Raw genomic sequence first — 20,137 nt, forward strand, 5'->3', positions numbered from 1 at the left:
GGCGTTTCAAAAATGAACATAATGCATAATGGGTAAAAATCATAAAAAGTATTTATGGGCCGGAGGGGGGTTGGGGGGGGGGGGGGGGGGGGGGGGGGGGGGGTTGGATACTAATGTTTTATGCAGGAATATTTCAGGTCGCACCATTTGGAAAGAGATTATCAAAGCCGGAAAAGTCGCAGACAAATTAGGCACTTTCTTCACATCATCGATTTCAAAGTGCATCGGTAATGGCACATCGATTAGTTTCTGACATGACATATGGATCGGATCCGAAACTCTCAAAACTCTATTTCATAGATTATTCATGTTGGAATCTCAAAAAGAAGCAACTGTTGCCGAAAGAATATCGAATGTTAATTCCAATTCAATCGGAATTTGGGATTGGTCTCGAACACCTAGCGGTCGGGCATTGGATGAACTTACCAAACTCACTAATTTAATATCATCCATAAATATTTCGGATCGCCCCGATTCATGGAAATTCTCCCTTGACGCATCCGGCATCTTCACTACATCATCATTGTCAAATTTGATTAATACACTTAAGTACGGCGTCCACTCTCGAAACATATTACTTCCCCGCAACAAATACGTTCCACAAAAGGTCTTCATATTCACATGGAGAGTCATTCAACTAAAAATCCCAGTTAGAAGTGAAGTTGACAAAAAAGGAATTGATCTACATACCATCTTATGTCCTTTATGCGATCACCGTATCGAAACCATTGACCATGCGTTGATTAATTGTCCTAATGTGTCTTCAATTTGGGCACAACTGCTTAATTGGTGGAACCAAAATAACACAACAATTTCCGACATCAATGGTGCCATCATCACCGACCAAGGTTTCTCACATAACTCCGTTGGATCTTCCTTATGGCAAGCTACTAAATGGATTGCTTGTTATATTATATGGAAACATAGAAACCTAAAAGTCTTCTCAAATAAAATGTGGAATCCCGCTATGATTATCTCCGAGATTCAAACTCAAAGTTTTAGCTGGTCAAACCGATCTCGGAAGAAAAAACTTATTGAATGACATCAATGGCTCCTTAACCCTTCCTTTTATGTGGCATCGCCTCCAAATCGCATGGGAATCGGTTAACACGACATTACTTAAATCGGGTAGTGCTCGCAGTTTCTATTTAGCTTATGTGGGGTAGATTAAATGGGTTTGTTGTTTGACAACTTTGTCGCCGCTTGATCGGTACGGTTGTCTCATCCTTCCGTGCTTGTTCTTTCAAGTTCGTTCCCTCATAATGTTAAGTAGGCTTCGTCGCTCCCGACTTTTACTTTATAGTTTATACTCCAATCTTTCCCAATTGTATCGATATTGTTCATATCATTGTATAGATGAATGTAGGGAATTGTAACGATACAATCCAGATATAATAATAATACTTTTTGCTTTTAAAAAAAAAAAAAAATTACTTAAGCACCAACAATATATATTTTTTTGGAAAGTAATAATTTTTTTAGCATATAGCATAATGCAGTTTTAATGGCCGTGAGATTACGACATAAACTTCTCTTTAGGGTAATCAGATAAAATTTTCTATATATTCAGAATATACTCGAAAAATAAGAGTAATTTTAATCAAAAATACGTGGCTAACTGAGTTTCGGCATTTTCCAATCATTTTTTTCTAACTGCAAGGTAAATAGACAAATTTAACCATACACCATTAATATCTTGTTCAATGACTTAGATTGGTAGTTAGGTACTCTTTGTATTGACGCTTATGCAAGTTCCACGTTTTCTATTGTACCGTACCTCCATTATTGCATTTGGTACCATTTCTAGTTCTTCATGTGCTATCATATCACTTTGTCTTTATAGTAAAAAAAATATCTAAAGCTGTACGCGTTTGCTCTCTTTCTTACATAATTGTAAATCTAGCGGTTATACGTAGTAATTGATTTAACAGAATAGTTACTGATTCGTAGTTTATACTCTTGTAAATATAAATATAGAAATAATATTACGGAGTGTACATAATTAATGAAAAAATGAAGGCAAAAACATAATTTTTTTTTTACCAGCAAAAATGGAATTTTATTATTGAATCTCCCTAACAAGGCGCTAGAGAGTAATAACAAAAAATTACAACGGCTTAATCAGCCAAGAATTCCAAGATACATCAATTTTTCCTCTATATCTAAGCCAACAAAAGGAAAAATTACGAATAGAATCAAATAAACAATCTTTCTTCATTTTCGAAGAAGCAAAAAGAAAGCTGTTTCGGTAAAGCCGCAAAAACATAATGAAATGCGTACTCCAAAAAATACAATCTTCTTTGATTAATTGCCACAGACGTCTTTAGGCAAGGGTAAGATGGACAACCGTTCAGAACACATAATTTTTTAAGGGCTCAAAATTTTAAATATATATGTGTTTTGATAGCTATTGAGAATAATATATTAAAAAAAATTTTATAAAAGAGGTAGTCCATCAACCGCTAGAACCCATCAAACTTCAAAAAAAAAATTGGAAATATTGAAAAGAGTATATCATGATATGTATTGGGAGATTACTACTTTTCAAAAAGAGGACTCGCAAATTGCGATCACTTTTCTTCAATCACGTGAAATTAAATTTGACTTTTATTTGTACGCGTCAAAACCATCTAGCTCAAATTGTATATCTAGATATACGTAGTACTCAATACATGTAAAAATCTTTTTTAAACCATTTTAAATTATTTTCATAGATAGGAATCTATAATAGCTTAAACTTAGAACGACGTTTAACAACATAGAAATGTGAACTCTTGTTCTTTCGTTCATTTAAATTCATTTATATAAATTTGATACTCCGTTTTAACAAAATTTAATTACAGATTTTTAGCCCTTCCAAAATCACATTTTGTTTAGGCGGAAGTGTTACAAAACTAGAACTTTTTTATTTACATTTTCAAGCTCCACCTCTGTCACCACCACCTTCACGTTACTTGGGTAGTTATTATCCAAACTATCCAAGCTCCTATGAACCCGAGTTTCTTTTGATGGTGGTTAACTTAAACAAAATCGCCGGTTTCTTCTGAATCAAGAGGGAAACAAGTGTCTTCGCCACCCGTATTCCATAAAAAATGGGCATAATTTGCAGCGTAAAAAGAGTTGTTAGGATCAGCGGAAATCGCCTCCAAATAAGTCTCTTCGGCAGTCCACAAGTCGTTGCGAATTTGCCATAGAAAACTTGCGTATTTATTTAACGCTTCCGCATCTTTAGGTTCGATCTTGGAAGCCCTTCTGAAATAGTCATCTGCCCTGTTTGATTAACCAATTAAAATGTAGAATACTTTAGTAGCCAATTAAAATGTAGAATACTTTAGTAACCAATTAATTAAAATGTTGAATAGTTTAGGGCCTGGTAAGCATGAATTGACAAATAAATAAATATCAAGAAAATAATGTTTTGTTTGTGTTTGCAAATTGACCATAAATAGAAAAGAAATTTAACAACTTGCTTGTAACGAGTTGCTATCAACCACACATTTACAAAGCCCCACTCAAAAGAAGACGAAAGAGATTTTTTTTGCATTCATACTAAAAAAACTAAGCATGTGTTATAATATATGTAAATTCTCATAATAAGTGTCGACAATAAAATAAAATTATATATTATATACTACGGACGGAGTAATACGGACGGAGTAATATTTATTAAAAAGCATAATTATAATTAGTAAATTATAAAACAGGATAATGACAGTATAATTTTTGCATAATTTTCTCTAAATGAAAAATAAGTTAGGGGTAAATTGAGAATCAAGAGCCTTACTTTTTAACATGACCCATAATGTTTTTTTTTTTTTTTTTTTTGGAAAGATATATTATAAATAGCCCCGCAAATGTTGTGTGTTTTATAAGAGGGAAATAAAATTGACCCATTATTATAAATTTTATTTATTCTATATATTTAATTATTAATCATACATTTCACATAAAAATAAATATAACATGACTCATGTTGTTATTAGAGTGATAAAGTTAATGTATGTGTTAATCTATTAAAGGAGGAGAAAAATAGACATGTATTTAAAGACTATTATATTAGTTTTAAAAGTCGTACGTAATAAATAACAAAACAAAAAAAAGAATTCGTACCTATCATAATCACGTGCAACAAGGTAGAGAAACTGAGCATAATTGGCAAGAAGTAACGGGTTATCGGGTTCTTGTAACAAACCCGTTTGATAGACCAACTCCGTTTTATAATAATCTTGCATATCTTGTTCCTCAATTTCCACTTTAACCGGAGCAACAAATGTTTTCATTACCTCATGATCCAACCCAATTTCATCTAATCCCATTCTCCTATCAGCTTCACTCACAACCCCATTCCATTCTTCTTCTTGACCCGAAATTGTCGAGTTCAGTATCATTGAACCCAACGACCCATCACCGTCCGTCCCACTAGCAACGGCCGGTGACTTCCCCCCTCCCCCATTGTTTCCTCCTATCGACGTCGTTTTACCATTATTCGACGTACTAGTAGTATATTTATTTATTGTCGTGGAATCAAATACGCTTGACGATTCGTGTATGCTCACCATCGGAGGTGTAGTAGACGCGAATACGAAGTTGTTCGACATCGAGTGGACACTATAATTTGCTAAAAGGATCATGACATATATCATCAAAGTTGGGGTTTGAGAAAAAACTTGTTGAAATAACCAAACAAACGATGCGTTCATTTCTTTTTGAACTCGAACAAGAACCTCTTGTAAATCTTCGTAGAACAATACTTCCCTCATTTGAAGTGTGTAGCTTTGTAGCTCTCGAATTATAAACACCATTGATGAAAACGCCTTTTTTACTGAACAATATGCGGATTCAGTTGCTAGTATTAATCCCTCTTGCCATTGTTTCTTCTTTTTTATAATTCGTAACGAAAATGGCAAATCTACACTATTTGCTTTTCGTTCTATACTCGCTGGTATCATATCGCCCGGCCAGTCTACCACGTCGTAATTTTCCTCAATTTCCATGTCATCCGAAACCTAATAGAATGCATGAATTAAAAAAAAAAATTATTATTCAATTAGTATGAATTTAAAAAATAAATGTTGCTGTATTAGTTTAGAGCTGTCGTTAACGAGCATGTGTTGTACATATTGGTTATATATTGACTATAAAGTGACGGTTACTAAATTGTACAACACAATGCGCGTTAACGAAAGTCCTAAAGTTCTCGTTAGCAAAATCCTAATTAAAATCAACTCATCATTCTAGAAACCAAGTTGAAGATCAAGCAGGTGAACTTAGAAGTTATTTGGTTCAACTAAGTATTAAAAACAACCAAGAACTAAGGAGCAGATAAAAAGTCGAAAATGGTCACCGGATGATCCGGTCAGGCCAATTATATCAGAGTAAAAATTACTCGTCTCTCGGATAGCCTAAATAGGGAAAAATTTATCCGTTTACTCGTTTAAACAATTATGTATGCAATTAAAATTATAGTAAACCTGAAACTTGAGAGCCAATTCTTGAATCTTATTGGAAAATTCTTCATCAGAAGACTCTGCATTTAAGCTTGCTGAAACGGCCCGATTGATCGTAAAATGTTTCCTTGATGACTCCGAATTCTTCAGTTTCAACCCGAATATTGCTGACTGGTGAACACCTATTTGCCATTTTACCGATTGTAAAGCTATCACTGAAGCTAGTGTTTGTGATGATGAAGATGAACAACAAGGGGAGTAAGGAGGAATTGAATAAGGTGACATATCGAAACATTTATTCACCATTTTAATTCCCATATTTTTGAAGGAATTAAAATTAATAATGGGAATGAATATTGGAAAAATGAAAGCTTATAGATCCAATAAACATAAAGTGATCATAACTTTCCTTCAAACCTGAAAAGAGTAAAAATTAAGCAAAAATCAATAGTCAATAATTATAAACAAATCTCAAGAATACAATCATTACAACACACATAAACACACATTTACTTTTTATGTAAGACGCATTAATATCGGATCATAAAACAGAAACCAATTAATCAATTAACGAAATGGGCCATCAAGATGTGATCTATTTACCTGTAAATATTATTTTTGTAACACGTATAGAAGGTTATTGATGGCAATAGTGAATGTTTTCCGGCCAAGTACGACGGACCGTATAACTTCACTTTGCTACAATGAAGAACGGTATGAGGTCTTTTTATATATATGTCACATGAGAGATTTTTTCAACATAAAAAAATCTTGAGATACATTAATCAGTCACATCGTATCCTTTTGAGTACTCTCACCCGCCTAAGATCACTTGCATTGGTTAAGCCGTTTCTTGCTGGTATTATTTGTCTTTTTGTACTTTTTGGATGAGTAGGACGTGTTTCTTTGTTGAATGGAGTAGTGGCAGTGTTTCTTTTTGGTGTTAGTTAGGAGTATTGTGATGATGTGTTAAAATATAATTGGGTTAAGTATTAAAAGAGGATAAAAATAATATTTTTAAATTAATAAAAAAATAAAATAAACAAGTGACACAAGTTTCTTTTAGTACCACTTTCTAACTAACGCCTAAAAGACGCTTAAACTGACACACGGATATGGGAGGAAGGAGGCGTTTCTCGGTGTCCACATGGGCAAGTGACCCAGTCACTTGACCCCGATACAAGTGGTCTAATTTAACAAGACTATTTAAGAAAAATATACATTAAAAGTAGTTTATTAACAACAACAACTCAATCCCACGTAAGTGAAGTATGGAGAATGTAAGATGTAGACAATTTTTCCCTTCCCGAAGTTCAATTTAGACTCTAAGCAACAGTCAATTCGTCAATAAATCGACGCTTACTGTTGTCTCGATTAATAGAGTCATTATTAAAAATAGTTTTATACTCCTTAAAAAATACTCCTATCGTCCCGTCTACATTAGACCGCTAGTATCGATCCGCCATTGATAGCGCCAAAGCTACCGCCATTGAACGGCACCGATACTAGCAACCGAGGTTGGCATCATCTTAGTCAAGTGTGGTGTAGTGACCCGAACTTTTCCATGTTTATATATATTAATTGAGATTGATATTTACATGATTAAATGTTTCCAACATGTTAAGCAATCAAACTTGTTAAGACTTGATTAATTGAAATATGTTTCATATAGACAATTGACCACCCAAGTTGACCGGTGATTCACGAACGTTAAAACTTGTAAAAACTATATGATGACATATATATGGATATATATATATATATATATATATATATAGTTAACATGATACTATGATAAGTAAACATATCATTAAGTATATTAACAATGAACTACATATGTAAAAACAAGACTACTAACTTAATGATTTTTAAACGAGATATATATGTAACGATTATCGTTGTAAAGACATTTAATGTATATATATCATATTAAGAGATATTCATACATGATAATATCATGATAATATAATAATTTAAAATCTCATTTGATATTATAAACATTGGGTTAACAACATTTAACAAGATCGTTAACCTAAAGGTTTCAAAACAACACTTACATGTAACGACTAACGATGACTTAACGACTCAGTTAAAATGTATATACATGTAGTGTTTTAATATGTATTTATACACTTTTGAAAGACTTCAATACACTTATCAAAATACTTCTACTTAACAAAAATGCTTACAATTACATCCTCGTTCAGTTTCATCAACAATTCTACTCGTATGTACCCGTATTCGTACTCGTACAATACACAGCTTTTAGATGTATGTACTATTGGTATATACACTCCAATGATCAACTCTTAGCAGCCCATGTGAGTCACCTAACACATGTGGGAACCATCATTTGGCAACTAGCATGAAATATCTCATAAAATTACAAAAATATGAGTAATCATTCATGACTTATTTACATGAAAACAAAATTACATATCCTTTGTAACAGACTGAAACCCGGGCTAGTTGTAAGTGGACTATTTTACCCTTAGGGTTTGTGCTAAGTCTTTAGTGCTTTTTATTTTAATTATTTAATTAGTATTTTATTATATTTGTGTTGTGTCCAGTTTGTGACAAGGGTCCCAGAACAGGTTTGTTTATTTTATTTGGACCTCGTTTGGGTTACCTAATCTTGTGCGAAAGATATCAGATAACTGGTAAATACCCGTGTGTTGCTCAGTGTGGGAATTAAACCCAACTAAGAGACTAGTGTACTGTATTTCCTTCCCATTTCTAGAAAATTCATTCTTCACTCCCGTACCTAACTTCCACCTCTTCAAACCCTAATTCTTAAATTGTGTTCTAGAGCTCAAATTGTTCATACCATCTTGTTTCTTACAGATTACTGAGTCCATCAAGGTAAGTAACATGTGTTTTTGTGTTCAATTCGTTGTTAAATTCTTGGTTTTGTGTGAGTTTTGTAAAAAGCTTGAATTTGTGTCAAAACAAGTGATTTAAGTGTTGTTATGGTCAAATTGTTGTGAGTTTTGAGTCTATAACAAGTAGTGAACAAGTTGTGGTCAATTTTGGTGTTTAAGACGAGCTCTAGATCGAGATTTGAGGATTTCATCGTGAAGTCCGTAGCCTTTGTTCAGTTTCTGAGGAAGATGAACACAGTCGGCCGACTGTCGGACGACAGTCGACCGACTGAGGGTGAACCGACCGACTGGCTAGTGAACCGACCGACTGAGTTCGACTTTCGGCCGATTGTGGTGATACCAAATAAGTCGACCGATTGGGAAAGTCAGTCGACCGGTTGTGTCTACAGTCGACCGACTGTCTATGTCAGTCGACCGATTGAGGAGACAGTCGACCGACTGTGTGTCCAGGGCAGAAAGTTTTACCAAAGTGCCTTTTTCTAGCCGTTATGCTGCCCGTTTGTATTTTGGTGTTCAGGATGTAAATTTTGAAAGTGCATAAGTGTTAAGCATGAAAATTTTAGCGGACGCATTTTTTATGAATTTGCTATAATTCGTTGTCAGTGTGTCTAATCTTGATGGGATCACTATTCTAACTTGGTTTTTGCTGTTCTCAGGAGATAAGGATAAGGAGGAAGCTCAGAAATAATAACTGAGCAGTTGCTGGTAATTGATGAGTGGGTCTATCTACGGATAGAGTTTAAGTAGCATATCATGCTACTGTGGTTGACTCTTTTACCATGTATAGTGTAGGAATTGCCATGATAGAATAATATCGTTTGCCTGATGTTGTATGTGAATTATGTGTACACTGTGTGAATGGCACCAGTCGGGCCTAGGGAGACTGTGGACTCGAAACCGTGCCTAGGAGAGGTTAGAGTCCGTATGAGGTCAACCGTGCCTAGGGGAGGTTGGGTCCATAGGCTACTAATTGTGGAGTATAGTGTGAACGATGCACCCCCTGCATCTGGATAACTATACTGTGAATTGAGTAGCAGGGACTATCGGTAGACTCAGGCCCGATCAGCTGGGAGTCGTGTGCTCGTACAAGCCGCCGATTCTCGTATTGTCTTATTGTGTGCTAGTTGGTAGTTAGCAAGTGTTGTTGTTAGTATATAGCTTGTGTGTTGCTTAAGCTATATCTGTTAGATAGATTCCATTCACTTAGCGGTGCGCTAATCCTCCACATATTCTCCCCTTGCAGGTTTAGGTACTGCTGGTCAGGATGGGTATTGATGCAGAAGACATGTTTGACAACCCAACTCTGATGTGGACTTTTGTATAAATAATGCTTTGTGAAAACGTAACACCGTTGTGTAAACTTAAATGTAATGACGTGACTTATATTGTGTTTGTTAATAAAGTCTTCCGCTGTGTATTTTAAAAAAAAAAAAAAATGGCCGGTGTTACATCCTTTATATCTAATCCATACACCAATGACCAAAAACACCTACAAACACTTTCATTCTTCAATTTTCTTCATCTAATTGATCTCTCTCAAGTTCTATCTTCAAGTTCTAAGTGTTCTTCATAAATTATACAAGTTCTAGTTACATAAAATCAAGAATACTTTCAAGTTTGCTAGCTCACTTCCAATCTTGTAAGGTGATCATCCAACCTCAAGAAATCTTTGTTTCTTACAGTAGGTTATCATTCTAATAAAAGGTAATAATCATATTTAAACTTTGGTTCAATTTCTATAACTATAACAATCTTATTTCAAGTGATGATCTTACTTGAACTTGTTTTCGTGTCATGATTCTGCTTCAAGAACTTCGAGCCATCCAAGGATCCGTTGAAGCTAGATCCATTTTTTTCTTTACCAGTAGGTTTATCCAAGGAACTTAAGGTAGTAATGATGTTCATAACATCATTCGATTCATACATATAAAGCTATCTTATTCGAAGGTTTAAACTTGTAATCACTAGAACATAGTTTAGTTAATTCTAAACTTGTTCGCAAACAAAAGTTAATCCTTCTAACTTGACTTTTAAAATCAACTAAACACATGTTCTATATCTATATGATATGCTAACTTAATGATTTAAAACCTGGAAACACTAAAAACACCGTAAAACCGGATTTACGCCGTCGTAGTAACACCGCGGGCTGTTTTGGGTTAGTTAATTAAAAACTATGATAAACTTTGATTTAAAAGTTGTTATTCTGAGAAAATTATTTTTATTATGAACATGAAACTATATCCAAAAATTATGGTTAAACTCAAAGTGGAAGTATGTTTTCTAAAATGGTCATCTAGACGTCGTTCTTTTGACTGAAATGACTACCTTTACAAAAACGACTTGTAACTTACTTTTCCAACTATAAACCTATACTTTTTCTGTTTAGATTCATAAAATAGAGTTCAATATGAAACCATAGCAATTTGATTCACTCAAAACGGATTTAAAATGAAGAAGTTATGGGTAAAACAAGATTGGATAATTTTTCTCATTTTAGCTACGTGAAAATTGGTAACAAATCTATTCCAACCATAACTTAATCAACTTGTATTGTATATTATGTAATCTTGAGATACCATAGACACGTATACAATGTTTCGACCTATCATGTCGACACATCTATATATATTTCGGAACAACCATAGACACTCTATATGTGAATGTTGGAGTTAGCTATACAGGGTTGAGGTTGATTCCAAAATATATATAGTTTGAGTTGTGATCAATACTGAGATACGTATACACTGGGTCGTGGATTGATTCAAGATAATATTTATCGATTTATTTCTGTACATCTAACTGTGGACAACTAGTTGTAGGTTACTAACGAGGACAGCTGACTTAATAAACTTAAAACATCAAAATATATTAAAAGTGTTGTAAATATATTTTGAACATACTTAGATATATATGTATATATTGTTATAGGTTCGTGAATCAACCAGTGGCCAAGTCTTACTTCCCGACGAAGTAAAAATCTGTGAAAGTGAGTTATAGTCCCACTTTTAAAATCTAATATTTTTGGGATGAGAATACATGCAGGTTTTATAAATGATTTACAAAATAGACACAAGTACGTGAAACTACATTCTATGGTTGAATTATCGAAATCGAATATGCCCCTTTTTATTAAGTCTGGTAATCTAAAAATTAGGGAACAGACACCCTAATTGACGCGAATCCTAAAGATAGATCTATTGGGCCTAACAAACCCCATCCAAAGTACCGGATGCTTTAGTACTTCGAAATTTATATCATATCCGAAGGGTGTCCTGGAATGATGGGGATATTCTTATATATGCATCTTGTTAATGTCGGTTACCAGGTGTTCACCATATGAATGATTTTTATCTCTATGTATGGGATGTATATTGAAATATGAAATCTTGTGGTCTATTGTTACGATTTGATATATATAGGTTAAACCTATAACTCACCAACATTTTTATTGACGTTTAAAGCATGTTTATTCTCCGGTGAATACTAAGAGCTTCCGCTGTTGCATACTAAAATAAGGACAAGATTTGGAGTCCATGTTTGTATGATACTGTGTAAAAACTGCATTCAAGAAACTGATTTCGATGTAACATATTTGTATTGTAAACCATTATGTAATGGTCGTGTGTAAACAGGATATTTTAGATTATCATTATTTGATAATCTACGTAAAGCTTTTTAAACCTTTATTTATGAAATAAAGGTTATGGTTTGTTTTAAAAATGAATGTAGTCTTTGAAAAACGTCTCATATAGAGGTCAAAACCTCGCAACGAAATCAATTAATATGGAATGTTTTTAATCAATAAGAACGGGACATTTCAGTTGGTATCCAAGCGTTGGTCTTAGAGAACCAGAATTTTGCATTAGTGTGTCTTATCGAGTTTGTTAGGATGCATTAGTGAGTCTGGACTTCGACCGTGTTTACTTGAAAAATGATTGCTTAACAAATTTTGTTGGAAACTATATATTTTTAACATGTGAATATTATGTGATATATTAATCTCTTAACGCGTTTGATATTATGTGATAGATGTCTACCTCTAGAACAAGTCCCATTGACTCACCTAATAATAATGAAGAGTCAAATGTAAATTGGAATGATTCGTGGACGGATTCACAAGTTCCCGAAGAGGAACCGGAAGAAGAGTCGGAACCGGAAGAAGAATCGGAACCGGATGAAGAAATAGAACCGGTGGGGGAAATAATAAAACGGTTAAGTAAAAGAAAATCCTCAACCAACCGACCAAGGTTAATTATGGTCAATGGTGTTTCCGCCAAGGAAGCAAAATATTGGGAGGATTACCAATTCTCCGATGAATCGGATTCCGACGAGAATTCCGATGATGTTATAGAAATTACCCCAACTGAATTTAAAAAGGCAAAAGAAAATAATAAGGGAAAGGGCATAAAAAAAGAGAAATCTAATTCCAACCCCGATGAACTTTATATGTATCGTCAACCCCCGAAGTCCTTAAGTTGTAACAATGACCCGGGAACCTCTAAACCACCAGGTTTTTCTAAACCAATGTGGAAAACGACGGCTCGTATTAGGGGAACATCATATATCCCTAGAAACTTGGCAAAACGAACCAAAACCGAAGAAGAAGAAACAAGCGAGTCGGAATAAGATAGTTGTATTCGTGTGGTGTAATATATGTAATATAGTGTGCTTATGCTTTATGATATATGTAAAAATTGCTTGTATTAATAAGTATTTTTTTTATGAATCTAACTCTTGTCTATTTTACAGTATAAAAATACAAAATGGATAGACAACCCAATATTTTAATAGACCTACCCGGAGACATGATTGATGAAATCTTGTCTAGAGTCGGTCAGAATTCTTCGGCACAACTATTTAAGGCGAGATCAGTTTGTAAGACATTCGAAGAAAGTTCCAAGAAATCCTTGGTTTATAAAAGGCTTTCGTTCGAAAGATGGGGGATATCACATTGGGAAATCCATAAGTTACGATGTGTTTACTTTGACGCATTTATTGCGGGGAACCCAAATGCTATTTTACGCAATGGGTTAAGAAATTATTTTGACTCAATATATCCGAATATTAGACTTCGTGATTTAGAAAAAGCGGCTAACATGTAACATAAAGAAGCATGTTATGCTTACGGATTAGTAATGTTCGCTTCTCACCAAAGTGAGAACAAGAACATCGGGCTACAACTATTAAACAAAACGTTCCCACAAGTGACGGAGTCGGTAATTAGGGTAAGAAATGAGGTTTTTAGATTGTTACGGGACTGTTGGACATTACGTAACCCTCGTCCCTTTGACGACGTTACAACACGTTGTCTTATCAACGGCCATAACGGTTATGTTCCACAAGACCAAGGATGGGAAGTAATCCTAGTAAAACCAGAATGCATGACTTGTTTCTGGACTTATGAATTACGTGTCTTTATTGCCTTTACTGAACGACTTGTGTACTAGCTAGAATTATCTTCACAATCATCTTTTATCAAATTTATTGTGTGCTATATTTCATGCTATATGTAAAATAAGCGGTATTGTAAGTTTGTAAAATATTGTGTAAAAGTTTGAACGCGAAATATTATTATAATCAGTTTTTCATATAGAATTGTAGTAGTTGAATTGTATATTAGCTACTAAGTATGAACTTAACGGGTAGGTACTACCCGAATTTAAACTTATAAAATGCTAATATGAAGAAAAAGCTTTTATAAATGAGTTCATATTATGCTACGAAATACTATTAACTACTCTTAATATTCTGTATGATTAACTTGTTCCATTTGACTATTTTGAAGGAAATGGCACCGACTACTCGACACACCGTGAATATGAATGAAGAGGAATTCCGTACTTTTCTAGCTTCAAACATAGCCGCAGTACAGGCTGCGCTACATACCAACAATAACCTTGGATCTAGCAGTACAGGAAATCGTGTAGGATGCACCTACAAAGAATTCACTGCCTGCAAACCTTTGGAATTTGATGGAACCGAAGGACCGATCGGATTGAAACGGTGGACCGAGAAGGTCGAATCGGTGTTTGCCATAAGTAAGTGTACTGAAGAGGATAAAGTGAAGTACGCTACGCATACCTTCACAGGTTCTGCGTTAACATGGTGGAATACCTATCTAGAGCAAGTGGGACAAGACGATGCGTACGCACTACCGTGGTCAGCATTCAAGCACTTGATGAACGAGAAGTACCGTCCCAGAACCGAGGTCAATAAGCTCAAGACATAACTTAGAGGGTTACGAACCCAAGGATTTGATATTACCACGTATGAAAGACGATTCACAGAATTGTGCCTATTGTGTCCGGGAGCATTCGAAGATAAGGAAGAGAAGATCGATGCGTTTGTGAAAGGATTACCGGAAAGAATCCAAGAAGATATAAGTTCACACGAGCCCGCCTCCATACAACAGGCACGTAGAATGGCTCACAAACTAGTGAACCAGATTGAAGAAAGAATTAAAGAACAGACTGCTGAAGAGGCCAATGTGAAGCAAGTCAAAAGAAAGTGGGAGGAAAACGGTGATAAGAATCACCAATACAACAACAACAGCAATTACAACAATAATCGCAACAATTATCCCAACAATCGCAACATCAATCGCAACTACAACAAACGGCCCAACAACAACAACAACAACAACAACAACAACTACAACAATCATCTCAACAATAATAATAACCGCAACAACAACAACAATCAGAAGCAGCTATGCCAAAGGTGTGAAAAGTATCACTCGGGGTTCTGCACCAAATTTTGCAACAAGTGTAAAAGAAATGGTCATAGCGCGGCGAAGTGTGAGGTCTACGGACCAGGGGTTAATAGAACGAAAGGAACAAATGGTGTCGGAACGAGTAATGGCGGAGCAAGTAGTGTCGGAGCAAGTTATGCCAATGTAGTTTGTTATAAATGTGGAAAACCGGGCCACATTATTAGAAATTGCCCGAACCAGGAGAACACGAATGGACAAGGCCACAGAAGAGTTTTCAATATTAATGCGGCAGAGGCACAAGAAGACCCGGAGCTTGTTACGGGTACGTTTCTTATTGACAATAAATCTGCTTACGTTTTATTTGATTCGGGTGCGGATAGAAGCTATATGAGTAGAGATTTTTGTGCTAAATTAAGTTGTCCATTGACGCCTTTGGATAGTAAATTTTTACTCGAATTAGCAAATGGTAAATTAATTTCGGCAGATAATATATGTCGGAATCGAGAAATTAAACTGGTTAGCGAAACATTTAAGATTGATTTGATACCAGTAGAGTTAGGGAGTTTTGATGTGATAATCGGTATGGACTGGTTGAAAGAAGTGAAAGCAGAGATCGTTTGTTACAAAAATGCAATTCGCATTATACGAGAAAAAGGAAAACCCTTAATGGTGTACGGAGAAAAGGGCAACACGAAGCTACATCTTATTAGTAATTTGAAGGCACAAAAACTAATAAGGAAAACCCTTAATGGTGTACGGAGAAAAGGGCAACACGAAGCTACATCTTATTAGTAATTTGAAGGCACAAAAACTAATTCGAATATTGTTAAAACGGAAAGATTTCTCAAATCAACGTGGGCCTTTCAACAGAGACTTGTAATCATAATTCAATATATCTGATAATTCAATCATTTGATCTTATCTTCTAATTCCATTGATAAATATTTTGAAACAGATACAATCATATAAAGTATTTAATCTAATATTTTGTTTACGTTTCAAGTTATAATATATATACACATATACATATATAATCATATTCGTTTAATGGTTCGTGAATCGTTGGAACATGGTCGAGGTTGAATGAATGTATGAACGTAGTTTAAAATTCTTGCAATTTAACTTAACAAATATTGCTTATCGTGTCAGAAACATATAAAGATTAAAGTTTAAATTTGGTTGGAAATTTTCGGGTTGTCACGGTACCTACCCGTTAAAGAAATTTCGTCCCGAAATTTGAGTGGAAAGGTCGTGAATGATAATAAGTATGTGCCTTCAAATTTCCGTTTTAACAATATTCGAATTAGTTTTTGTGCCTTCAAATTACTAATAAGATGTAGCTTCGTGTTGCCCTTTTCTCCGTACACCATTAAGGGTTTTCCTTATTAGTTTTTGTGCCTTCAAATTACTAATAAGATGTAGCTTCGTGTTGCCCTTTTCTCCGTACACCATTAAGGGTTTTCCTTTTTCTCGTATAATGCGAATTGCATTTTTGTAACAAACGATCTCTGCTTTCACTTCTTTCAACCAGTCCATACCGATTATCACATCAAAACTCCCTAACTCTACTGGTATCAAATCAATCTTAAATGTTTCGCTAACCAGTTTAATTTCTCGATTCCGACATATATTATCTGCCGAAATTAATTTACCATTTGCTAATTCGAGTAAAAATTTACTATCCAAAGGCGTCAATGGACAACTTAATTTAGCACAAAAATCTCTACTCATATAGCTTCTATCCGCACCCGAATCAAATAAAACGTAAGCAGATTTATTGTCAATAAGAAACGTACCCGTAACAAGCTCCGGGTCTTCCTGTGCCTCTGCCGCATTAATATTGAAAACTCTTCCGCGGCCTTGTCCATTCGTGTTCTCCTGGTTCGGGCAATTTCTAATAATGTGGCCCGGTTTTCCATATTTATAACAAACTACTGATAATGCTAAAAACGAACATATATTTCATAGCATTATTCCTCAAGAAAGACAAGCTTTTAGTTGCAATTGTTCTATTTACAAGTGATATTCGTTTAAATAATAAAAGGTGAAGACAAAAGACAGATTCGACGAATTGAAGACGCAAACGACCAAAAAGCTCAAAAGTACAAAAGACAATCAAAAAGGTTCCAATTATTGATAAGAAACGTCTCGAAATTACAAGAGTACAAGATTCAAAACGCAAAGTACAAAATATAAAATTGTACGCAAGGACGTTCAAAAATCCGGAACCGGGACCAGAGTCAACTCTTAACGCTCGACGCAACGGACTAAAAATTACAAGTTAACTATGTATATAAATATAATATAATATATAATTAATTATATTAATTATATATATATTATATATATATTATATATATATTATAAACCGTAGGCAGAGAAAGACTCCAAGGGTGTGAGCTGTAAATTCATTCTCCGCGACTCGCGGAGTTTGAAGAGGATTTTGCCGCGAGTCGCGGAGCCCCAAAATTCGACTTTTCCTATAAAAGCAACCGAATTCTGATCGCAATTGATAATCTTTCTCTTCTCTTATCATACGTAAACGATATATATATATATATATATATAATTTATATTTTAATTTTAATTATAATTCTAATAATAAGGGTATGTTAGCGAATATTGTAAGGGTGTAGGTCGAAATTCTGTCCGTGTAACGCTACGCTATTTTTAATCATTGTAAGTTATGTTCAACCTTTTTATATTAATGTCTCGTAGCTAAGTTATTATTATGCTTATTTAAAACGAAGTAATCATGATGTTGGGCTAATTACTAAAATTGGGTAATTGGGCTTTGTACCATAATTGGGGTTTGGACAAAAGAACGACACTTGTGGAAATTAGACTATGGGCTATTAATGGGCTTTATATTTGTTTAACTAAATGATAGTTTGTTAATGTTAATATAAAGATTTACAATTGGGCGTCCCTATAAATTACCATATACACTCAATCGGACACGATGGGCGGGGTATTAATATGTACGAATAATCGTTCATTTAACCGGACACGGGAATGGATTAATAGCCACTAGAATAATTAAAACAGGGGTGAAATTACATTCAAGGGTAATTGGTGTAATTGTTAACAAAGTAGTAAAACCTTGGTTTACACACAGTCGATAACCTGGTGTATTCATTAAACAAAGTATTAAAACCTTGTTACAATTCGAATCCCCAATTAGTTGGAATATTTAACTTCGAGTATAATAATAATTTGACGAGGACACTCGCACTTTATATTTATGACTGATGGACTGTTATGGACAAAAACCAGACGGACATATTAAATAATCCAGGACAAAGGACAATTAACCCATGGGCATAAAACTAAAATCAACACGTCAAACATCATGATTACGGAAGTTTAAATAAGCATAATTCTTTTATTTCATATTTAATTTCCTTTATTTTATATTTAATTGCACTTCTAATTATCGCACTTTTATTTATTGCTATTTAATCGCACTTTTAATTATCGTACTTTTTAATTATCGCAAGTTTATTTTATCGCACTTTTATTATTCGCAATTTCATTATCGTTATTTACCTTACGATTTAATTTAAGTCTTGTATTTATTTTATATTTTACATTAGGTTTTAACTACGACTAAAGTTTTAAAATCGACAAACCGGTCATTAAACAGTAAAAACCCCCCTTTATAATAATAATATTACTTATATATATGTTTGTATTTTTATAAAAGTAAATTAATATAGCGTTAAGCTTTGTTTAAAGATTTCCCTGTGGAACGAACCGGACTTACTAAAAACTACACTACTGTACGATTAGGTACACTGTCTATAAGTGTTGTAGCAAGGTTTAAGTATATCCATTCTATAAATAAATAAATATCTTGTGTAAAATTGTATCGTATTTAATAGTATTTCCTAGTAAAAAATAATACTATTTCTATACCCCCGCTACCACATCAAGTATTTTTGGCGCCGCTGCCGGGGACATCTCTTAAAAGCCGGAAGCGGAACGCTAATATAAAAAAAAAGGATTTTTTTGTTTACTTTTATAAAAATTCGTTTTTGTAAAAATACGTTTTAATTATTCAAAAATATAAAAAGAAAAACAAAAATATAAGTATTTTTTAGTTTTTTTTTTAAATATTTAAGTTTTATAAGTTTCTTTATTCTTATTTTAATTTATAAAAATATAAGTTTTATTAAATATCTTTTATATATAGAAAAAACAGAAAACAGAAAAAAAAAAATAAAGAAAAAACGCGTCGATTCAAACTGTGCCAGAATTGAATTTCTGAACCCCGCGACTCGCGGGGTTTTCTTCATTAATTACCGCGACTCGCGGAGACTTTCTGACACGCCGACAGAAGCCCTAATTCAGCATTTATTACGGATTATTATTAATTATTATTAATATAAACCCTAATTATGTATTATTATTATAATTAAGTTTTATTTTAAAATTTCTTTTTATTTAATTTGTTTTATTTTGTTTAAATTAGTTTTATTAAATTGTAAAATTAGTAGTTTTATTAAAAAAATATATATATAAAAATAATATTTTTATAAAAATTGTACTTTTTACAACTTTTTATATATTTTTATATTTTGTCCCTTTTTAATCATTGTAGCGTAATATTTGTATTTTTAGCTCATATTTAATTTTAAACTTAGTTTTTGCTATAGTTATTTTTACTCCTAGATTTTTAGGCTTTGCCGTAGAATTCCTTAAGTGCTTTTTCTTTAGACTAAGATTTAGGTGCTTTAGAATTTTGCGACGCCTTTTTAAGTTTTAGTTTCTTTTTAAGTTATTTCCATTTGGGATTTAGTTTTTCCTTGTAAGCTTTAATATTTTTAGACCTTTTACTATGTATCAATTATCATTCTAATTAGTAATTTCAATTTGCGATTATAATTTTAAGTTAGTTGTAGTAATAAGATTAGGTTAGTCAAGTATTTTTAAGTTTTATAAGTTTCTTTTATTTTTTTTTTCGTCACCTTTTATTTTTCAACCATTTTTTCTTTTTCGACCTTTTTCGACGAACTCTTTTTCTTTCTTATTTCTCGCCATTCTAGTTTTTAGGACTTAGAATTGTTTCTACTTCTTATCTAAAATTTCTT

The 20,137-nt window shown here is 33.6% G+C and overlaps 2 protein-coding genes across 2 annotated transcripts; one reads left to right on the top strand and one right to left on the bottom strand.

Annotated features, from left to right (window-relative positions):
• The first annotated feature begins 307 nt into the window (after positions 1 to 307).
• Positions 308 to 1,042, top strand: LOC139854046 (uncharacterized). The gene has a single exon (XM_071843372.1). It carries the CDS (start codon positions 308 to 310, stop codon positions 1,040 to 1,042), a length of 735 nt encoding a protein of 244 aa, XP_071699473.1.
• Positions 1,043 to 2,757: 1,715 nt separating this feature from the next.
• LOC139856113 (uncharacterized) lies at positions 2,758 to 6,144 on the bottom strand. Its single transcript, XM_071845347.1, has 4 exons — positions 6,051 to 6,144; positions 5,472 to 5,864; positions 4,111 to 5,006; positions 2,758 to 3,270 (listed from the first exon to the last, which is right to left on the bottom strand). The coding sequence occupies exons 2-4, from the start codon at positions 5,763 to 5,765 to the stop codon at positions 3,021 to 3,023; spliced, it is 1,440 nt and encodes a 479-aa protein (XP_071701448.1). The 5' UTR covers positions 5,766 to 5,864; positions 6,051 to 6,144; the 3' UTR covers positions 2,758 to 3,020.
• Positions 6,145 to 20,137: the final 13,993 nt, after the last annotated feature.

Source organism: Rutidosis leptorrhynchoides, chromosome 6, assembly GCF_046630445.1.
Source record: "Rutidosis leptorrhynchoides isolate AG116_Rl617_1_P2 chromosome 6, CSIRO_AGI_Rlap_v1, whole genome shotgun sequence".
Taxonomy (NCBI): domain Eukaryota; kingdom Viridiplantae; phylum Streptophyta; class Magnoliopsida; order Asterales; family Asteraceae; genus Rutidosis; species Rutidosis leptorrhynchoides.